This window comes from Cavia porcellus, unplaced genomic scaffold (assembly GCF_034190915.1).
Source record: "Cavia porcellus strain 051 isolate PalLab524CR breed Dunkin Hartley unplaced genomic scaffold, mCavPor4.1 scaffold_14, whole genome shotgun sequence".
Taxonomy (NCBI): domain Eukaryota; kingdom Metazoa; phylum Chordata; class Mammalia; order Rodentia; family Caviidae; genus Cavia; species Cavia porcellus.
Genome location: NW_026947497.1, coordinates 37,811,328 through 37,830,000, shown reverse-complemented (window position 1 = coordinate 37,830,000; position 18,673 = coordinate 37,811,328). Strand labels below are relative to the sequence as shown.

Sequence of the window (18,673 nt, the reverse complement as noted above, 5' to 3'; positions counted from 1 at the left end):
TCTGGGTCCTAAAGCCCTACACATTACTTTAATGGTCTTACTTATTGTTTGCTGGGAAATTATACAAGAAAAATCAACCAGGCTTATTCAAGGACAATTTTGGCAATTATAATTCAAAATGGCCACACTGATGTCAAGCTAAATCCCTACAGAAGCAGTTACTTGAAGGCTTGACTGGAGACAGAGGATGTATCCCAAGATGGCTTGCTCTAATACACAACAGGATTCAGTTTGTTACTGGTTATTGTTAGGAGGCTGTGGTTCCTCACCAAACCTTTCCATTGGACTACCTGTTTCCTCAAAACATGGCAGTTGATTACCCCCAGAGTGAGTGATCCTATCAAGGCAAGAAGATCTGTAATATCTTTTATAACCTAGTTTCAGAAATTGTATACTGTCACTTTTGTCATACTCCGCTGGTCACAATGTGGGAAAGGAGTACAAAATGGTATGAATATTGAAAGGTATCACTGGTGACCATTTTGGAAGTTGGCTACTACAAATCTAAGTATCTACTAACTAATGAATAGATAAACTATGGTCACATTCATAATAAACTGTAGCAATAAGCAGTGATTAAAAAGGAACAAACTACTGATATGTGCAAAACCAAACCTCATAAATGAAGTTATACTAAGTGAAAGAAGCCAGACCCAAAGGTCTATACAATGATGTTCTGGAAAAGGCAAAACCAATGGACTCAAAACTGATCAAAAGTTGTCAAAGGCTCAGAAAAGGGCACAGACTTTTGGAGAAGATGGAAATGTTCTACATTTGATTATAATGATATTTATAATGTTTTTATTAAAATCCATAGAGAAAGTTTTATTCTATGTAAATTATACTTCAATCAACTACTCATAAAAAGAAAGAAGGAAATTTTGTGGGAAACAAAAGAAGCACGCACGACAAGATGGCTACAGGAATCTTAACGTATAACTTATAGGAGTTTCTGAAAGAAAGAAAACTGCTAAACTAGTATAAAATTTAAGTTCTTCAAGCTAATGAAATTCAGTTGAACTTGAGTCTACAGATTAAAAATACCTCCCTGCCAGGGATTTAGCTCAGTGGCATAAGCACCTGCCTGGCACATACAAGGTCTTGAGTTCAATCCCCAGTACAAAAAAAAAAAAAAAAACAAGAAAATACCTGAGAAATTATATGTTAGATAGATAAGAAAAGATAAACACAGAACCTGTCCTGGCTCATCCTACCAAAAGTCTTGAACTCCAAGAATACAAAGAAAAATCTTAGATACTTCCAGAAAAAACAAGTTACTTAGAAAAAAAAAAGAGAGAGAGAGAGGCATAGGCCTTCTTATCCTAAATATGCAAAAAGAGGATAATGAAATGGCATTCACATGTTTTCAGGAGAAAAGAATTCTATCCAAGCAAAAGTTAAAAAAAAAAATCTTGGTGGATGTACAGTAGTACCTTGGCTTACGAGCTTAACTCTTTACACAGTTCTGCTCGCAAACCAAATTGGACAAGAACCAAATCAAATTCAGTGGTTAGGTTTAATGTTGAACTTATAGGGAAATTTGATTCAGTTCTTGTTCAATTTGGTTTGTGACCAGAACTGTGGAAAGAATTAAGTTTGTGTGCCAAAGTCCCACTGTATACTCACTAAAAAAAGCACCACTCAGGGCAGGGGATTTAGCTCAGTGGAATAAGCACCTGTCTGACAAGCATGAGGTTGCGAGTTCAATACCGGGTACAAAATTTTTAAAAAGTACCACTCCCTTATCCTGGGCAATGGCCATCAAAAAAAGCCCAACTAAATAACTGAATTATGGCAGAGAGATGGGGGACAAAGAGAAGACTTCATTAAAGTTAAATTTAACTAGACATAAATACAGCAACTGGACAGAGATATATAATAAATGATAATCCAGTTCATCAGAGCAAAAATGAAGCATCTAAATAGGAAGAATATTAAAGTTAGTCCAGTGTATAAGGATACTGTAAGTAACTGCTGTCCACAGGTTTTTGACTTTGTTTTGCTTTACCTGGTTTGCAAGATGAGAGTGACCAAACAGCCTGTGATCCAATTTCCCTTACTGTTCCAGTTCTTTCCAACTGCTTAGGGTCAGCACCAGGAGGTGTCTTGTTTGGTGTGGTCATTTTTTTATAACAGTCTATATAGAAAGAAATAATATATACATTATGCTGAGATCTGAGTATCTTTCTGTTCTGTTTTGTTTTGTTTTTTTAATCGGTACCGGGGATCGAACTCACGACTGTCTCTGCTGCAAGACAGGCGCTTATGCCACTGAGCTAAATCCCCAGCCCCATGAGTATCTTTTTGTAAAAGGCAAAAAAATTAATACAAAAATTGATAGCTCATATAGTGCTTTTCTATATCTTTAATTTTAATAAAGCTATGCAAATGTGAAGAATACTTCTTGGACAGTGAAGGGTATGTAAAACTGCATTGGTGGAGCAGTTACTGTTAAAGAACATTATTTCAAATGCTAATCGAGTTCAAAAGTTCTATAAACCATTTCCTTGACACTTCCTATTAGATCTTAAATTGTTCCCAGGTTGCCACACAAACACTTCTCATTAAGTAAAAGTAGAGACAATGGATTGTAAACTTCGCAAAGATCTGAGACATAAAGCTCAATAAGTAATTTACTGCATGAATAAAAGGATATATAGGTTCCAGCCATAAATTAAGCCTGTAGCCATCATTACATTACATTAAAAATAAAACATCTCTGCCTTGGGGCAGAATTCAACTATCGAATTTGGGACTAGACGCCACCAAGTGGATAAAACAGAGAGCTCGGAGAAGACTGGATTTGTGAGCTCGAAGAACTGACCACACAACACAGACAGCCGAGGTCAAAGACAGACTGCCACCAGGAGCGCTGTCAGGATCCGCTGGGTTGGTCCTGCTTGACACCTTGGGTGTACCAGAATAACTCAGGCTGCACACCTGGCCCGCCTCTCCTGAGAAGACCGCGAGTATAGGTGACTGAAACTGGGGAGAAGGCATCTACTTACGGAGCGGTTCCTCTCTATGTTGGGGAAAAGCGCACTTACAGCTTGCAGTCCTGCTTATCACGTCTCAGATTCTCAAAGACCGCAGCAGATGCGCGCCACTCCCACTCAGCTCCTTATAGCTGGCTTCCCCAGTGACTTATATTGAGAGTCGCAGAACAGTGACGTCACATACACCGTCATCCACATCCAGGGCTCCGCCTCGCGCACTATCGCGCACGCGCATTACGCCCAATGGCTTGCGCGAGGCGGCGACTGGGCACCGCCATTTTGGCCGGTGGCTGTGGGAACACGCTGTGTGATTGAGGCTTGGAGGCCAGACTTCTTGTGGCCCTTGTGCTCCCCACCGCGAGGGGGTCGTTTTCTCCAGGTAGGTGAGCAAGTGGGAGGGATTTGGCCTTTAGCTGCCGCCTGCCACTTTGGAAAGACTGGAGATGTTCTCCAAGAGCCTGCGGTTAGGCCTTGGATGGCGGTGGCAGGATGCATCGGCGCGTGGCAGCCGGCGCCGGCGGGACAGCTGGAGCCGGCGGGACAGCTGGAACCGCCGGGGCGCGGGCGGCGCGCAGAACTCGCGGGCTTCTCGCGCTTGGTCTCACCATCCTGGCGCTCGGTGCTGCTGTCCATCCCCAGCCTGCACCTCGAGAATGGTCCTAGGGAGCCATAGCCTCGGAACGGACCCGTGCACCCTGCACTCCCCGTCTCCCTGCTCCCGCCCTGGTGCTAACCCGCTGAAGAAGAAGGCAGTTTCACAACTTAGAGCATCCTCCAGGCTCCTGGGCTCCTCTTACAGGAAAATGGATATACTGTCGCATATGCATATTTGATCGTGGGAAGTTATGGTTTTTGTTCTACCTTTTGATGATTGTGGAATGAGTCATAGCATCTTGCCGCCATGAAGTCCGAATCCTCCTAGTCCGCTCCCACGCTTTATAGAAATGATGGACCTACGTCGCTCTGATTTTTCCCATAAAGCAACCTGTGCTGTGACCGGAGTTATCCCTAGTAGTTTCCCAGTTTAAATTCCTACAGCTTTGGGGATCAGTTTGATGACACTCCGCACGTTTTCCCTTGGTGACTTAACCATTTTTTCCTTTATAACATGGTAAACTTTTTGAGATCAAGGGTAGTGTCTTTATGCAGAATATCTTTGTGTTTAAATTCAGAGTTATGGATATTGTACGCACTTAGTATTTGTTGTGAATGAATGATGGGCAAAGCTGAATCCCCACATCCCATAAACTACATATTCTTTTTTGACAGTAAATCCGTAACTAAAGCAAAGTGTCAAACAGCTTCTTTTATTTTTACCTTTTTTTTTTAACCAGACCGCAGACAGTGTTGATTGTGGCATTTATGTTGCAGTCATTAATCCTGTATGCTGAGAAAATTGATTCTGTAGCAGCCACCCACCAACAATGCTTTCAGTGCAACAAAAGGCTCTTAACTGTAGTTAAACCAAACGGTGTTTAGGGTTTTATTTTTAATTTAAAAATGTGTTCTCTTAATTTTTTCTAGAAGAGCGTTTAACAATTGCCAGAGGGGGGAACCCACTGAAATCAAAATTATGCACATCTCCCAGCTTACGTTTTATAAGACTCATAATCAACAGTAAGCATAGGTTTAATACTTCACGTGATTTCAAACATTACGAGGTAACAGCAGTCTTTAAATGCTTTTATTCAACATTATGATGATTTAGGTGTTAGACTAAATGCTTTCTGTGTATATGCCTCACTTTTTCTTTCTCCTCTCAGCTTGGAGATGACAGTGAATTGAGTACCTGTTTTGTACAGCTTGTCTTCAGATCTAAAATACCTTAAAATCCCTTTTTATCATTAAAATTTTGTTCATGTAGTCGTCTACCAACCTTCATTCATCTAAAAGTTTTCTAATGAAAAAGTAGAGAGTTCTTTTATCCTTGAAAAGAGTATAAAAATTGATCTAAGAATGTTTACATGGTGAATTAACAGTTGCACAAAGAATCTATATTGATTTTTCTTAAATACATTATAATTTACTATTTTTGAAATCATTTTTAAGCCACCTTTGGTATGTTTTTATTCCACCATAATCATCTTTTTACAAGTCTCTTAATTTTTAGAACAGTTTGAAAAATTAAATGAAATGTTTTAATAAATTTATAGAAGTTTTTTTCATTATAAAAGATGTATTCTCTGCTAGATTTCACAACAAGGTATTTTGCAGAAAGGCATTCAGCATTTAAATTGAATGTATAGTGTCCATTTTTATTAGGTTTTAGGAAGCTACCACTGTTGAGGATGATACTTTTTCATATTCATTCAAGTCAATTGATTTCTTCTTCCAAGGCAAGAAAGTCAGTTTCTGCCTTCCTTACAATAACCGAACAGTATTTAAAAGAGTAATTGTTTATTATACAACTGTATAGTTTTTTTCAGGGTGATTCTTTTATTCCAATATATAGTTTCATGCAAAATTGTCACTGTAAAACATTGGTAGTATGCAAAACTTTAGAGGTTGTTGTAGCCTAGAAGAAAATTATATATAGTATATTTAAATTTGTTTTCTTATTCATCTAACAAATGTTTTTGCTCCTAGTATATGCTCGACACTAGTATAGCCACAGGAATGAACAAAATTCAAAAATTTCCTTTCCTCATGATAATAGATTACATTTTTTTCAGAGAAAGAGAAAAGTATGAAAAGAGAATATATGTAGACGTGATAAGTTTGTGTATGTATATATAATACATGTATATATGAAATATAGAGGTATGTATATATAATACATGTATTATATATACATATATACATGTAACACGTGTATATATGAAATACAGAGGTAAGGAGAATAAACAAAGCAAGAAAAGGAGTAAAAAGGCAGTTAAGGTGCATTTTAGGCTGGGTATAGAGAAGACTCCATAGGAAATAGTAAAGACTTGAAGGACTGACCTGTATTGCTCTCTAGGGGAAAGAATATTACAGACAAAAAGAAAAAAATGGCAAGACCCCAAAGTAAGAACATATCTGATGTGCGCTAGGGACAGTAGGGAGCCAGGCTAGCTGGAGCCAATAGAAAAAGAGTAGAGTAGTTGGAGACCAGATCAGAAAGTTAACAGAGGCAGAGCAGTACCTCACTGGTAACTTTAAGGATGTGGTTTTTACTCAGACAGAAGGAAAGCCATTACAGCCGTTTGAAATAGAAGAGTGCTATGATTTGATTTATTCTTTAAAAGAATTATTTACTCTAGTTATTATGAGTACTGTCGAAGGTTAGAATAGAGAGGCAAGGATAAAAAGAAATCTGTCAGAAACCTGTTAGGGTAGTGCAGCTAAGAGATGATATTGGTGGCTCTTACCAGAGTCATGAAAAATGGGCAGATTCTAAGTGTACTTTGGAGGTAAATGTAATAGGATTTGCTGTTGGGGGAAATAAAAAAGATGACTACAAATGGCTTTAGCTTGAGTAAGTGGGGGCTGGTTTGCCATTTAACTGCATGGAAGGCTGCTAAAGAAGAGAATTTTAGTAAATGTGTGCTAGACCTACAAGAGGAAGTTTTTGTGTTGTTTTTTTTTTTTAAGTACTCTTCTGATTTGAATTCAGAGACTTTAATGTATTTGTATCATATAATTAGCTCAGAGTAAGTGGGGGCTGGTTTGCCATTTAACTGCATGGAAGGCTGCTAAAGAAGAGAATTTTAGTAAATGTGTGCTAGACCTACAAGAGGAAGTTTTTGTGTTGTTTTTTTTTTTTTAAGTACTCTTCTGATTTGAATTCAGAGACTTTAATGTATTTGTATCATATAATTAGCTCATAAGCAAGTAGAGAAAAGGAGCCTAGAGGAAGAAAGAAGAGCATGAAAGCCTTATTAGGTTTTCTGGCTAATCCTGACTAGCAAGAGTTAAGCTGGAGGGAGCCAGATTTAGGAAACTTAAGACAGTAACCCCTCCCTATCTCTAATAAAATCCAAAAAAGAAAGGGGGGCTACCTAAGGAAAACTATTTAGTGTGTATGTGTGTAATATATAACCTATATATTAGGTATCTATATGGATAGGTATTTTTCCCTACTCTAGGGCTGCTGTATTGCTGCAGGGCTCCTCCTAACCAACCTATAGATCTCAGAGATAAGACCCTAACAGGGACAAACTGGAAGACAAATCAAACAAAATCCTCCTAGGAATGTGAACATAGGCAATGGCACTCAAATTTAGGGTTCTGTGGCCTGGGATCCATTATGATGTTCCACAGAGCCAATGGGGTTATGACAGATCCAGGTACCAATCTGGGAGGGAGGATCGTTAATCACCTGATAAAAAGAGCCAGGGACAAAAAACCATGTGGGAACCTATTTGGATTCCCAGCCCTCAGCTCACATGTGGCAACTTCCTGTCTTCCAATTTTTGTTTCTATCTCACAAAATGTCTTCCTTTTCTTTTAAACTCTACTATTAATTTGTTACTGGTGCTGAGTTTATGATCCTTGTTAGTGCTCATCCCTGCAGTGCATCCCTGATGCAACAACTGTTTGTGTAAAGCAGATAAATAAACTATAGTGGGGAAGCAGAATCTTGAACCTAAAGAGGAAGGACCATGACCGGCTCCTCACTACCTCCTGAGCTGCAGACCCTTTTAATGCATTGTCTCCGACTGCTCAGAAAAGCTCTAGGAGTGTTGACAGCCACAGCCACCTGGCCAGTGCTCCTTCATGAGAGTGAACTCAAAAATTTTCAGTATGTCCCCACATTGCCACATAAGACAGATGATAATAAATGGCATGAGAATCCAAATAAAAAAGAGTTAATGTTACTGGCATTGTTAAGACAGAAGGGGAAGGCATGGCTAACTGGGAAAAGGAAGCGTGACAAGATTCCAGAACACATACATCGAACAAAATTCTGCATGTTGACTTCTTGAAAAACTTGGAAAGGTTTTTGATGGACTAGTGTGCCACTGTTCTCTTGCATGGTGGCCCATACTCACAATGTAAGATGTGCTTCTTTTCCTACTTTTAGTTCCTACTTTTAGTGCAGATTCTCTCTGCAGAGCTTGTTTATTTTCTTTAGTGAAATTTTGCTACCATTTGTGCTTGTCTTGATCAGTTCTTGGCTCAGGACAGAATGAACCTAGAAACCTAGGAGACTAGAGCACGACAAAGCTGGTTGCAGAAGAAGGCATGACCTGTTAATTACAGGATCTCAGAACACGCGTGTGGGACAGTTCCCAAAGCCTTGCACATAGACTTCCCATGAGAACTCAAGTTTTTAATAGGATGGCCTAGATATGCTGTCAACCTGAGGTGTGGGATCTCAACACGTCTCTCAGGACCAGAGGAAATGTGTAGCCAGGTAAATAGGTGAACAAGCTTAGAGCCCCAAGAGAGGAGTCCTCACTAGACATCAAAATTGGGGAGTTTGAAGCTGAGTGTGCTAACATACACCTATAATCCCAGCACTCAGGAGATTGAGGCAAGAGGTTAGCCATGAGTTCAAGACCAGCCTAAACTACACCTTGTCTTAAAAATCAAAATATAAATGATTATTATTTTTGAGTTTGTAGCCTAAAAGTGAGACTTAAAACAATGAGACAAGAATAGAACATACTGGAGAATGAATACAGATTTTTAAAAATTTTTTTAAAAGACCGCTGAGTTTTACTCTGTTTTCAACATTTGGAAGCCTGAAAAATGAAGAGTGATCAAGAAAGTAGGGAGAAAACCAAATTGGTGTTGTGTCCTGGAACCAAGTTACAAAAGAGTTGTTAGGCTGGGTATCTAGCTCAGCAGCAGAAGTGCCTGCCTGGCAAGCACAAGGTCATGAGTTTAATCCCTGGTACCAAAAATTTTTTTAAAAAAAAGTTGTTAGTGGAAGTCATAATTTGTGTCAAATGCAATAGATTGATCAGATCAGCTAAGTCAGAGAATTAGTAATTACCTGATAAGTAATACGAACCATTTGATTTAGCTATGTAAAGAGTAGCAGTAGTATGACAAGTTGCTTTAATGAAATGGTGGACTCTTAAAGGTTGAAGTAGAGTGAAATTTGAGATGCTGAATATAGGTAGTTCTTTAATATAGTGTTCAAAGAGGAAAATAAACTGGAAGTGAAAGAGTCAGATAATACAGAATGCTTGACGTCTGGTAGGAGTGAACCAGTAAAGTGATACATGATGTGAAAGATGGGGGGGAGAATTTTGGGAACATTCTTCTTAGGAACTATATTCTCGTGTACAAATGGCTTTAGCTACATTTGGCTCTCCACATCTGGGGATTCTGTATCTACAGGTTCCACACTTGCAGATTGAATCAACTGTAGATGGAAAATACTTGGAAAGTATTTTCATCTCTGAGCATACGCAGTCTTTTTCTTGTCATTCCCTGCCATTCAACATAAAAATTACATTACTATATTAGATCTGTGTATGACTTGCAATATACAGGAGGATGTGCATAGATGATACTCAAATACAGTGCTCATTTGTAGAAAGGATGTATCCCCAAGGTCAGGAGGGTCCTGATGGCATCCCTATACAGCTATTGGTTGGCACAGGATACTGGTGGTTTCTACCCATTATCAGCTGCATTTGCATAGATGAAGAAATTGATTTAATCAAGGTTGTAGTTGAGGTACAGATAATTAACAGTGGAATTTTAGCTGTATAACTAAGGAAACAATATCAAGGGCTGAGAGACAGAATGTAAAATAGTTAAGAGGAGATAGTTGATGGATTGTTGTGGGGAACTGAGCTGAAAAGGTAGAAAGGTAATCAGTGGATAAGGTATTTAAAATTCATTTTGGGAAAGGATTGCAATTGTTGGTAATACTGGCATATAATCAAAGAAGTAAGTGGCTGCAATTAAGGTAGAAGATTGAAGAAACTAGTGAACAAGCTGTTAGTAGAAATGATCATCAGTAAGCATATTGAAATTACCAAATTGAAAAATTGACAATTGAAATTGTTGGGAGTTGTTTTTTTAAAAAAAAGGGAGGATGAAAATTAGCCAAACCCTGAAACCAACAAAGAATAAAAAGTTCTGCTGGCCAGTGAATGACTGAAGCAGATGGATGGTTCAAGAAGACAGGAGATAAGATTTTAGCATAGTGCTGAAGAGCAAGAGCACGTGTCCTCCTCCCAGTCTAATCATATTGAGGGTTGGAAAAAGCCTTGAGAGGTCTACAAGGGGGAGCAGTCTGTTAAAAATATATGAGAATCAAGGATCACAGAAAAAGCCAACAGAATGTTTTTGTAAATAGTCTTTTGGTCTCGGGTTCCTGTATCTAGAATATAAGGTACTTCTTGGGATTACTGACCTTAATATGCCCAAACCTATAGTGGAAAAGGTTTTTAGCTACATGTGGACCTTAATGTTATGTAGCTATTGTACATCAAGACTTAAAGCTTTAAAAGCTAACAGTATAAACATAGTTACTTGATCTCACTTGAATTTCATTGCTATTAGTGTATTCACTATCTAGCCATATCACAAGTTCCCAGGACATTGCAGTTTTTACATTTATACTTTACCATTTGACCAGAATGATGGTCACAGCCTTAATAATTAATATTTGTCTTTTGTTTGTTTTGCTTTTTGTTTTTGAGACAGAGTCTTGCTATGCAGTTCAGGCTGACCTTGAACTCACTGTGTAGCCAACCCTCCTGCCTCTGTATCCCAGGTGCTGGAATTGTGGGCATGAGCCACCACGCCCAGCTTTATTTGCCCTTTTTTCTTTTTTTTCTTCATTTTCTCCATTTTCTTTTTCTTCCTTTTTATTTGCCATTTTCATCAGCAGTATCCATAAGATACCGTATAATGCTTAGTATGGGGGAGGAGCAAACATCTTTATCATATATGTTAGTTTTTATTTCTGATCTTTCTATCTTAATGGCCCACATTGATGTTGGCATCAGTGTTAATTACTGAGGTCTTATATAATTTTTAAAATCTTTCAGATTAATCTGTTCCCCCATACTTGACCTTTTTTTTTTTTTTCAGTTTTCCTGGCTATTATTTTTTCCTAAGTTTGATTTGTTTGGCATATGCCCCCCCACCATGGGATTGGAAAACTTGTATTGTATTAATTCAGGAAAGATTAAAATTTCTGGTATTGAGTATTCTTCATTGTAAAAGCTGAGATAGCAAAAAAAAAAAAAAAAAAAAAAAAGCTGAGATAGCATTTCATTTTATTTCTTAGGTCTTTCATGTTATGTAGCATTTTAAAAGGTTCTTTCATTCATATATATTAAATACATTCCCAGATGTTTTTGTGTTAATACTGTAAGTGGTATGTAAATCTTGTTTTGAAGTACATGTGTACAACTTTGTTTTCACCTTACTATTTCATTGTTTGTCTTTTTATTTAAGTCTCCAGATGATTATATTATTTTTAGCTCCTATTATACCCATGTTTTCCAGATGATTGTATTATTTTTAGTCTCCTATTATACCCATGTATTATTTTTCTTAACTAATCACTTTGAACTTGCTATAATTTTGTGAACTGTAATAGAAGAGCTGGATATTCTTAACTGTTTTACAGTTATGGCAGACAAACTGACCAGAATTGCTATTGTCAACCATGACAAATGTAAACCTAAGAAATGTCGGCAGGAGTGCAAAAAAAGTTGTCCTGTGGTTCGAATGGGTGAGTTGTACGGTAGATTATTTAAGGATAAAACTAAGTTTTGAAACAAAATCAACTTGTTTGATAGTTTTGTGTGCACTTTAACCTGTATTTTATTATCCCCACTGGTTTCTTTAAATACTAAAGAAGAGAAAATTTCTTTGTTTTGTAAAGATTGAGTTAACATATAGCAGGCCCTAAGTTTAATTTCAGCACCAAAAATATTTTATTTAGTAGAATCAACTTAAAATATTTGCAGATCTATCATGTTTTTACTAGTGTTATTTTCTTCTCCAGTAGTAAGTTAAAATATATTTTGGTCATTTCCCTATTGCCTGACAAGAATATTTAAATTATTATAAATTGAAATTTAATTCAGAAATATAGCCCCATGAAGCATTGATATAAGACTTTATCTTATATATATTTGTGTGGCCTTTGTTTTTGAAAATCTGCTTCTAAGGCCAGGGATTTAGCTCACTGGCGTAAGTGCTTGCCTGGCCAAGTACAAATGAGTTCGGTCCCCAGTACCCCACCCCCAAAAAATCTCCTTCTGTGTGGAAACTCAAAACCAGCTTTCCCTAAATAACAATGTTCAGAAAATTCTAGATTAGGGAAGATGACTGAAGTGTGTCTTTTTCTTTACCAGGAAAATTATGCATAGAAGTTACACCACAGAGCAAAATAGCATGGATTTCTGAAACTCTTTGTATTGGTTGTGGTATTTGTATTAAGGTAAGTGATAATAATTTATTGGATTAGGTTTATAATCTAAACATGAAACCTGAAAATTCTGAATATTTTTAAAGAACATGTCTGGCATTCTAGGCATTTTGGGTTTTACCCAGACTTGAAAAGAGAAGCTATTAGAGAGTTTTTGGATGTGTCTCCATCATTTAAGTTTTTCTATGAACGTTCTCTTTTCTTAACACAAACTTAGAATTGGAGAACCATTTTTGTGTGCGTTAGATGTGTGTTACAACAGGCCAAGTGTGGTGACAACACACCTGTAATCCCAATACTTGGGAGACTGAGGCAGGAGAATTGTTACAAGTTTAACACTAGCCTGGGCTACAAAGCAAGCACAAGGCCAGTCTGAACTGCATAGTGACACCAAAAAAAGTCACAACAGAATGACATTAATTCTTGGTCAGTATGTGGTATCAATTGGTAGGATGAAAACAGCACACGCGCGCATGTGCACACACCCCAAAAGGAAAGATATAATCCGTGACCTTAAAGGACTTTATCTAAAGCAGAAAAGGAAGCACACAAGGGAAGGAATAATTGAAGTTCGTAAGGGAAAAATATCTGCTACAGACAGAAAATGGAAAGTATTAAAAACTCATTGTCTGTCTTGAGATTACAGCAGTCACAAAGGAACATATTAGATTAATCAGTACAATTTTAGCCTTTAAGAAACTACTTTTAAGTAAATCAACCCAAATAAAACATGTCTTTGTGCAGCTCCCATTTGAAAGATTTCTTATGAAAATATTCTTAATCCATTTTAGTCATATGTATATTTCAACAAATTAATACAAAATCATTTCTTTAAACACAGAAATGCCCCTTTGGCGCCTTATCAATTGTCAATTTACCAAGTAACTTGGAAAAAGAAACAACACATCGATATTGTGCCAATGCCTTCAAACTTCACAGGTATATTTTCAAGTCAACATTCCTTTTTCCGTTAGTCAAGTTAAGAGTAAATACACTGAGAATTTTCAGAGAAATGCAAAAATAGGGATGAAAAAATGTTCCAAATTGCCCATCAAGGGGAAATAAGATAACATAATACAGAAGCATATTGTAAATGTCGGTGCTTCATTCTGGATAATGTTAGAATTAAGTCCTGAAAGACTTTTAAAGCTGCTGACGCCCAAGTTTTAGCCCACTTGAAATACATCATGATCTCTAGTTTAGGAACTGAACCCCAAAAGGCCCCAAGTGATACTAATACATAACCGGGACTGGGAATCACTGTTATTCATAGGACCCTTATCCCCAAAATAACTTTTGAAAGAACTTGCCTTTGATTTTTTTTTTTATCCATTAAACTTATCCTACAGAGAATATTCCTCTAAACTTGGACATACTAAATCACAGGGCCCTTCGTCTTTTGAGGTTTTTATTTGCCGAACATTAATATTTTTAGTCTGGGACTTTAGTCTTTACTAATAAAAAGATATTTCTCAACCTGCCAGCTTTAAGGGGCCAACTGCAGCAGGGAGAATGAAGTGGAACATTTCTGGTTGATGTGGTACTTCTCTCCTTGTAAGTAAATGGCAGGCCAAGAGAAAAAGAAATGATGATGTGAGGTTGCACCTGCTATGTAATTTTGTACAAAAACATTTTATTATACATTACAACAGCCTTATATGTAAAGAAAAAAAATGTTACTTTAGAATGGACTTTGAGTTGAGCAAATTAAATTTGGAATAATTGTTCAAGGGTGCATTTCTAACAATTAACAGTTTAAGATAGTGTTGGCTGTTTTTTTCCCTAATAGCCAATAATACCTGGCATATATTTCTTAGCTTATATAATGGATGTGTGTGAATGCAAGTGCATTAAAATCCTCTTCTGACATTCTATAACTTTTTCCACCTAAGTCTGAGTTAATTATTATAGTTTTGTTTTCTTTTTTCCTTTTGTATGTTGTAACAGGTTGCCTATCCCTCGTCCAGGTGAAGTCTTGGGATTAGTTGGAACTAATGGTATTGGAAAATCAACAGCTTTAAAAATTTTAGCAGGAAAGCAGAAGCCAAACCTTGGAAAGTACGATGTATGTGTTACTTTCTAAGACTTAAAATCTTTGGATGTTTTATGAGATTTGAAAGGGAGAGCTGTGCATGTGATTTTTTTTCATGGTCTATGCTTTAATGAAAAACTATGTATATGTTAATGCTACATAATTGAAGATTCTTAATTTCCTTAAACAGTTGTGAGATGGTTTGCTTTTAAGTTGAAATTAGTTCACTGCCATTCTTGAAAGTTAAAAGCCAGAAGTACTGTATTTGAATATATATTGTATTTGGGTATATATATATTTTGTGTTAGCATTCATCCTTTTTGCAATTATATTACTAAGTTATACTCAGATAATAATATATGTATTTCTAGGATCCTCCTGACTGGCAGGAGATTCTGACTTATTTCCGTGGATCTGAATTACAAAATTACTTTACTAAGATTCTGGAAGATGATCTAAAAGCCATTATCAAACCTCAGTATGTGGACCAGATTCCCAAGGCAGCAAAGGTGAGCTGCTTTTTTAGGGAGAGTTTATATATTTTGGTTTTTGGCAGAGTATAATAGTTATATCAAAGTAAACGTATTTTGCTTTGTGGCTTTCTTACTAAAGGCAATAGTTTTAACTGTTTCTGATATAATCTGACAGGGGACGGTGGGGTCTATTTTGGATCGAAAGGATGAAACAAAGACACAGGCAATTGTATGTCAACAACTTGGTGAGTGCTTATCTTATATGAGTATTTTAATAGACACTGAGTTTAAAGTCATGCAGGTATACATCTTTATATGAATTCTTGAAATAAATAGGAAAATCTGTAGTCATGGTTATCTATGTTACACAGTTCTCAACTGAAATGTCATTCAAACCCAGATTGATGATGCAGTTTTGCCCAGATGAGGTAAAGTAAAATTTATAACATTGAACACAATGCCACTATGTTCTTTGTAGATTTAACCCACCTAAAAGAACGAAATGTTGAAGATCTTTCAGGAGGAGAATTGCAGAGATTTGCTTGTGCTGTCGTTTGCATACAGAAAGCTGATATGTAGGTTACTTTATAATTTTTATATATCTTAAACCTTATATTAACATTTTTATTTGTAATGGTACAAGTAATGCAGAGACTTTCAACAGAATTAATAGAGCTCATATAAGTCTTTAATCTTGAGGTGAGATGTTAAAGCAATTGTGTATCCACTATCTATTTTTTTTTTAACCTATTAATCCTGCAGGGGAGATAAGCTATCATTTATTTTAATAAGTAGCTTATGACCGTTCCAATCCAAGTTTTAAGAATTCTCAGGAAGACATAGGTAGGAGGATTACCGTGAGTTCAAGGCCAGCCTGGGCTACATAAGCTAGCCATAGCAAAACCCTATCTGAAAATATCAAAAATTAAATAAATAAATAAATACCTCTCCAACCAGACCAGCAACCTTTATAAATACCTCAAGTAAAACAAGATTTATTAGGTAGGTTAGGATAGTATACAGTGAGAAGGAGAAAAGAAAAGTGAGACAGCAGCATTTCCTTCATGCCTTCTAATTTCCCTCTTCTCCCAAACTATTTGTTGCTGCCGTCTTTTTCTGTTTCTATTGTGGCATCTAGTACAGGCTAGCTCTTCTCAAAGTATTCTGTAAATTCTATGCAGTGCCTTCCAAGCAAACCATTTGCTATAATACAGCTAGCATTTAACTAGTTAAGAGAGTAGATCTCTGAACTATTTCAGACTGTTAGTTCAGGATATCATGATCAGGTGTCAATTTGTAAATTAGTTTAATCTGAGAAATTCTCCCCAAACTTGGCATACAGGTCCTCTTTTCATACAGTTTTGTTCCTTCTGTTGCTGAACAAACTACAGAAAATTTTACCTTTATAGGTAGATTGTCTTTGTTAGTATTGACATTTTTAGTTAAATCAGATGTTGTTAGTATTATAGTACTTTGCAATTTAACTCATGTCATTTATCTTTCAATTTTTTTTTTATAGTTTCATGTTTGATGAGCCCTCTAGTTACCTAGATGTCAAGCAGCGTTTAAAGGCTGCTATTACTATTCGATCTCTGATAAATCCAGATAGGTAAGTATATATCTGGAATATTCTTCTTCAGACAGAGTTTTTAAAATTAAGCATATATATGTTTTCCACTGTGGTTGTTTAAAGCTCCCACCAGAATTTACTTTACTCTATGTAGAACAAGGGTTCTTATTGCAAAATTTTACTGTCTTATTTGACCCTCATGTTAAGAAATTACAGTAGTATTCCCATTAAAGAAGTTTAAGGCTAAAAGTACTCTTGCTCATTTACTATATGACAAAACTATAACTAGAATACAGAGATTTTTTTCTGTGCACAATTTTTTAGAATGCCTATCTTTAATAACTGATTTAATAAATAGTCTTTGAAATACATAGCCTATCTTGTAAGGACCCAGAAGAAATCCCAAGGAATTGAAAACGAGTGAGAACTATTAGGAGAGATAAAGACATAGCTTCTCAGTTGTATCACTCATGGTATATCAGGATTGTCAAGGACTACTTTCTCAGCAGAAAGGCAAGTTGGAAACAAATTCCTGCCAAAACTTGGAAAGGTAACGGAAGCACATTGAAAATGAAGTGTGGCTCCCTTTAAATTTAAATTCTGTTTATGGGCCAGTAGGTCACATTGTTATAGAATTTATATATGCAGTTTTTAAAATCCTTCAAGGTGAGAAAGTGACATACAAAGAGATCTTGGAATTTTTAGTCAGTAGTACTTAGTGTAAGCAAGTAAAAAATCAAGTTGAAGGGATGTATACTCAACATTGATTGCACAGGATTCCTATATCCTTAACTCTGATTACACAGGATTCCTACAAATAAAGAATTGTGAACTTTAATTAAAGACTTGTGCTGTAAGATTATAAATTATAGAAAGACACCATGTACAAGTTCAGTCAGCAGACATAACAAAATAGTAGGATTAGAACTTGTATGTGATGTTCTGAAATAATAAGTAATATACTTAAAGAATTCAAAACCCTAAGACTGTGGTACTTACAAAGCTATAGTTAAGTGTTTGTTAACCAAAAAATTTCTACAAATTAAAAAATATAATAACATTACAACTTTCTAAGACAGGTTAGATGAGTTAGGGATCACAGAAAAAACCATTTGAAGATTAGAATACAACAGACAGCAAGAGCAGATGACACTGAAAAATGAGAGTGGAATGCAGACTATTTCACCTGTATCTTAAAGAGTCTAAAAAAAGGTCTGGATAAAGCAATATGTAACAGTCATGACTGAGAATTTTTTAGAATTGTTGGAAAGCTCAGCTCCTTAAATTCAAAAGAGCACAGGTACTATAGAGAACAATCCACCTAGATACTTAGCTTTTCTTTTTATTTTTATTTTTTTTCCTTTTTTTTGGTGCCGGGAATCAAACTCATGATCTCCCACTTGCCAGGCAAGCACTAAATCCCTGGCCCTCCTCCTAGATACTTCAAAGTGAATTCACAATGTCAGTGGTAAAGGGACAGTCATATCTGTCCATAATTTTCACCTTATACATATTCTTAGGCATTATAATAGGGTCTTTAGAGAATGCAAGTGTCCACATATAGTCCCTAGTATTCAGGAACCACAATATGGTAAGCACAGGAGTGAACACATACTCCAGTCTTGGAAAGAGTATGCAAGTCGTCAAGTCAGTAGTTCTCAACCCAAACCCATTTCTATGCCTCTTTATTTTATTAAAATGAAAGTCCCAAATAATATTCTCTACCTTCATAAATGACTTTCACATAATGTCTTAACTATACAGAAAAGGAAAGCTGTAAGAAAAGTAATTCACAACTAGCTGATACTTATTTTAATATGGAAATTTTTAGGCAGATCACTAGAAAACAAGACATGAAGTGCTTACGTACATTTATAGTGAATAAATTAAAAGATCAGAAGCTTTTTTTGGTATAAGAAGAACAGAAGAAATAAATTGCAAGTTTGGATGAATCTCAGACAAAAAAACTAGTGAGGAAAAGTACTATTACAAAAGACTTACTTGGGAGAAAGAAGGCACTAACCTTAATTTTAAGAGGAATAACATATTAAGACAAATTGGGTCCACAAAGTAGAATGATCAAGACACTTTCACAGATACGCTGGTCTTATTTAGAGTTAAAATGAGCTGTGTCTTATAAAGAGCCACAGAAAGTCTTTCTCCATCCTGAAGTTCTGTGTCAAAAGAATACATTCAGTCTTTAATGCTATAAGATTTTAAAGGTCATATCCTTGGAAAAATAGCAAGGAACACAGAAAAGATAGATAGGAA

The 18,673-nt window shown here is 36.3% G+C and overlaps 2 protein-coding genes across 4 annotated transcripts in view; one reads left to right on the top strand and one right to left on the bottom strand.

The window, feature by feature from the left end:
- The window catches only part of Anapc10 (anaphase promoting complex subunit 10), an 82,958-nt gene extending 79,770 nt beyond the window's left edge, over nucleotides 1-3,188 (bottom strand). For 2 of the 3 annotated variants that reach the window (XR_010051482.1, XM_013140778.3), the window contains exons 1-2: nucleotides 3,009-3,164; nucleotides 2,009-2,137 (exon numbers count right to left, since the gene is read on the bottom strand). Coding sequence is in view for 2 of the 3 variants with exons in the window: in XM_013140778.3 (XP_012996232.1) it covers nucleotides 2,009-2,123 (115 nt within the window). In the remaining variant the exon portion in view is untranslated. Of the gene's footprint in view, nucleotides 1-2,008; nucleotides 2,138-3,008 lie in introns of all 3 variants that reach the window. The other variant, XM_003476845.5, reaches the window with a different exon arrangement.
- Nucleotides 3,188-18,673, top strand: part of Abce1 (ATP binding cassette subfamily E member 1) — a 32,818-nt gene continuing 17,332 nt past the window's right edge. Inside the window, exons 1-9 of the mRNA XM_005006787.4 lie at nucleotides 3,188-3,375; nucleotides 11,521-11,625; nucleotides 12,254-12,339; nucleotides 13,169-13,266; nucleotides 14,275-14,392; nucleotides 14,731-14,868; nucleotides 15,008-15,077; nucleotides 15,311-15,407; nucleotides 16,352-16,441. Coding sequence (XP_005006844.1) covers nucleotides 11,523-11,625; nucleotides 12,254-12,339; nucleotides 13,169-13,266; nucleotides 14,275-14,392; nucleotides 14,731-14,868; nucleotides 15,008-15,077; nucleotides 15,311-15,407; nucleotides 16,352-16,441 — 800 coding nt within the window. The 5' untranslated portion in view covers nucleotides 3,188-3,375; nucleotides 11,521-11,522. The remainder of the gene's footprint in view (nucleotides 3,376-11,520; nucleotides 11,626-12,253; nucleotides 12,340-13,168; nucleotides 13,267-14,274; nucleotides 14,393-14,730; nucleotides 14,869-15,007; nucleotides 15,078-15,310; nucleotides 15,408-16,351; nucleotides 16,442-18,673) is intronic.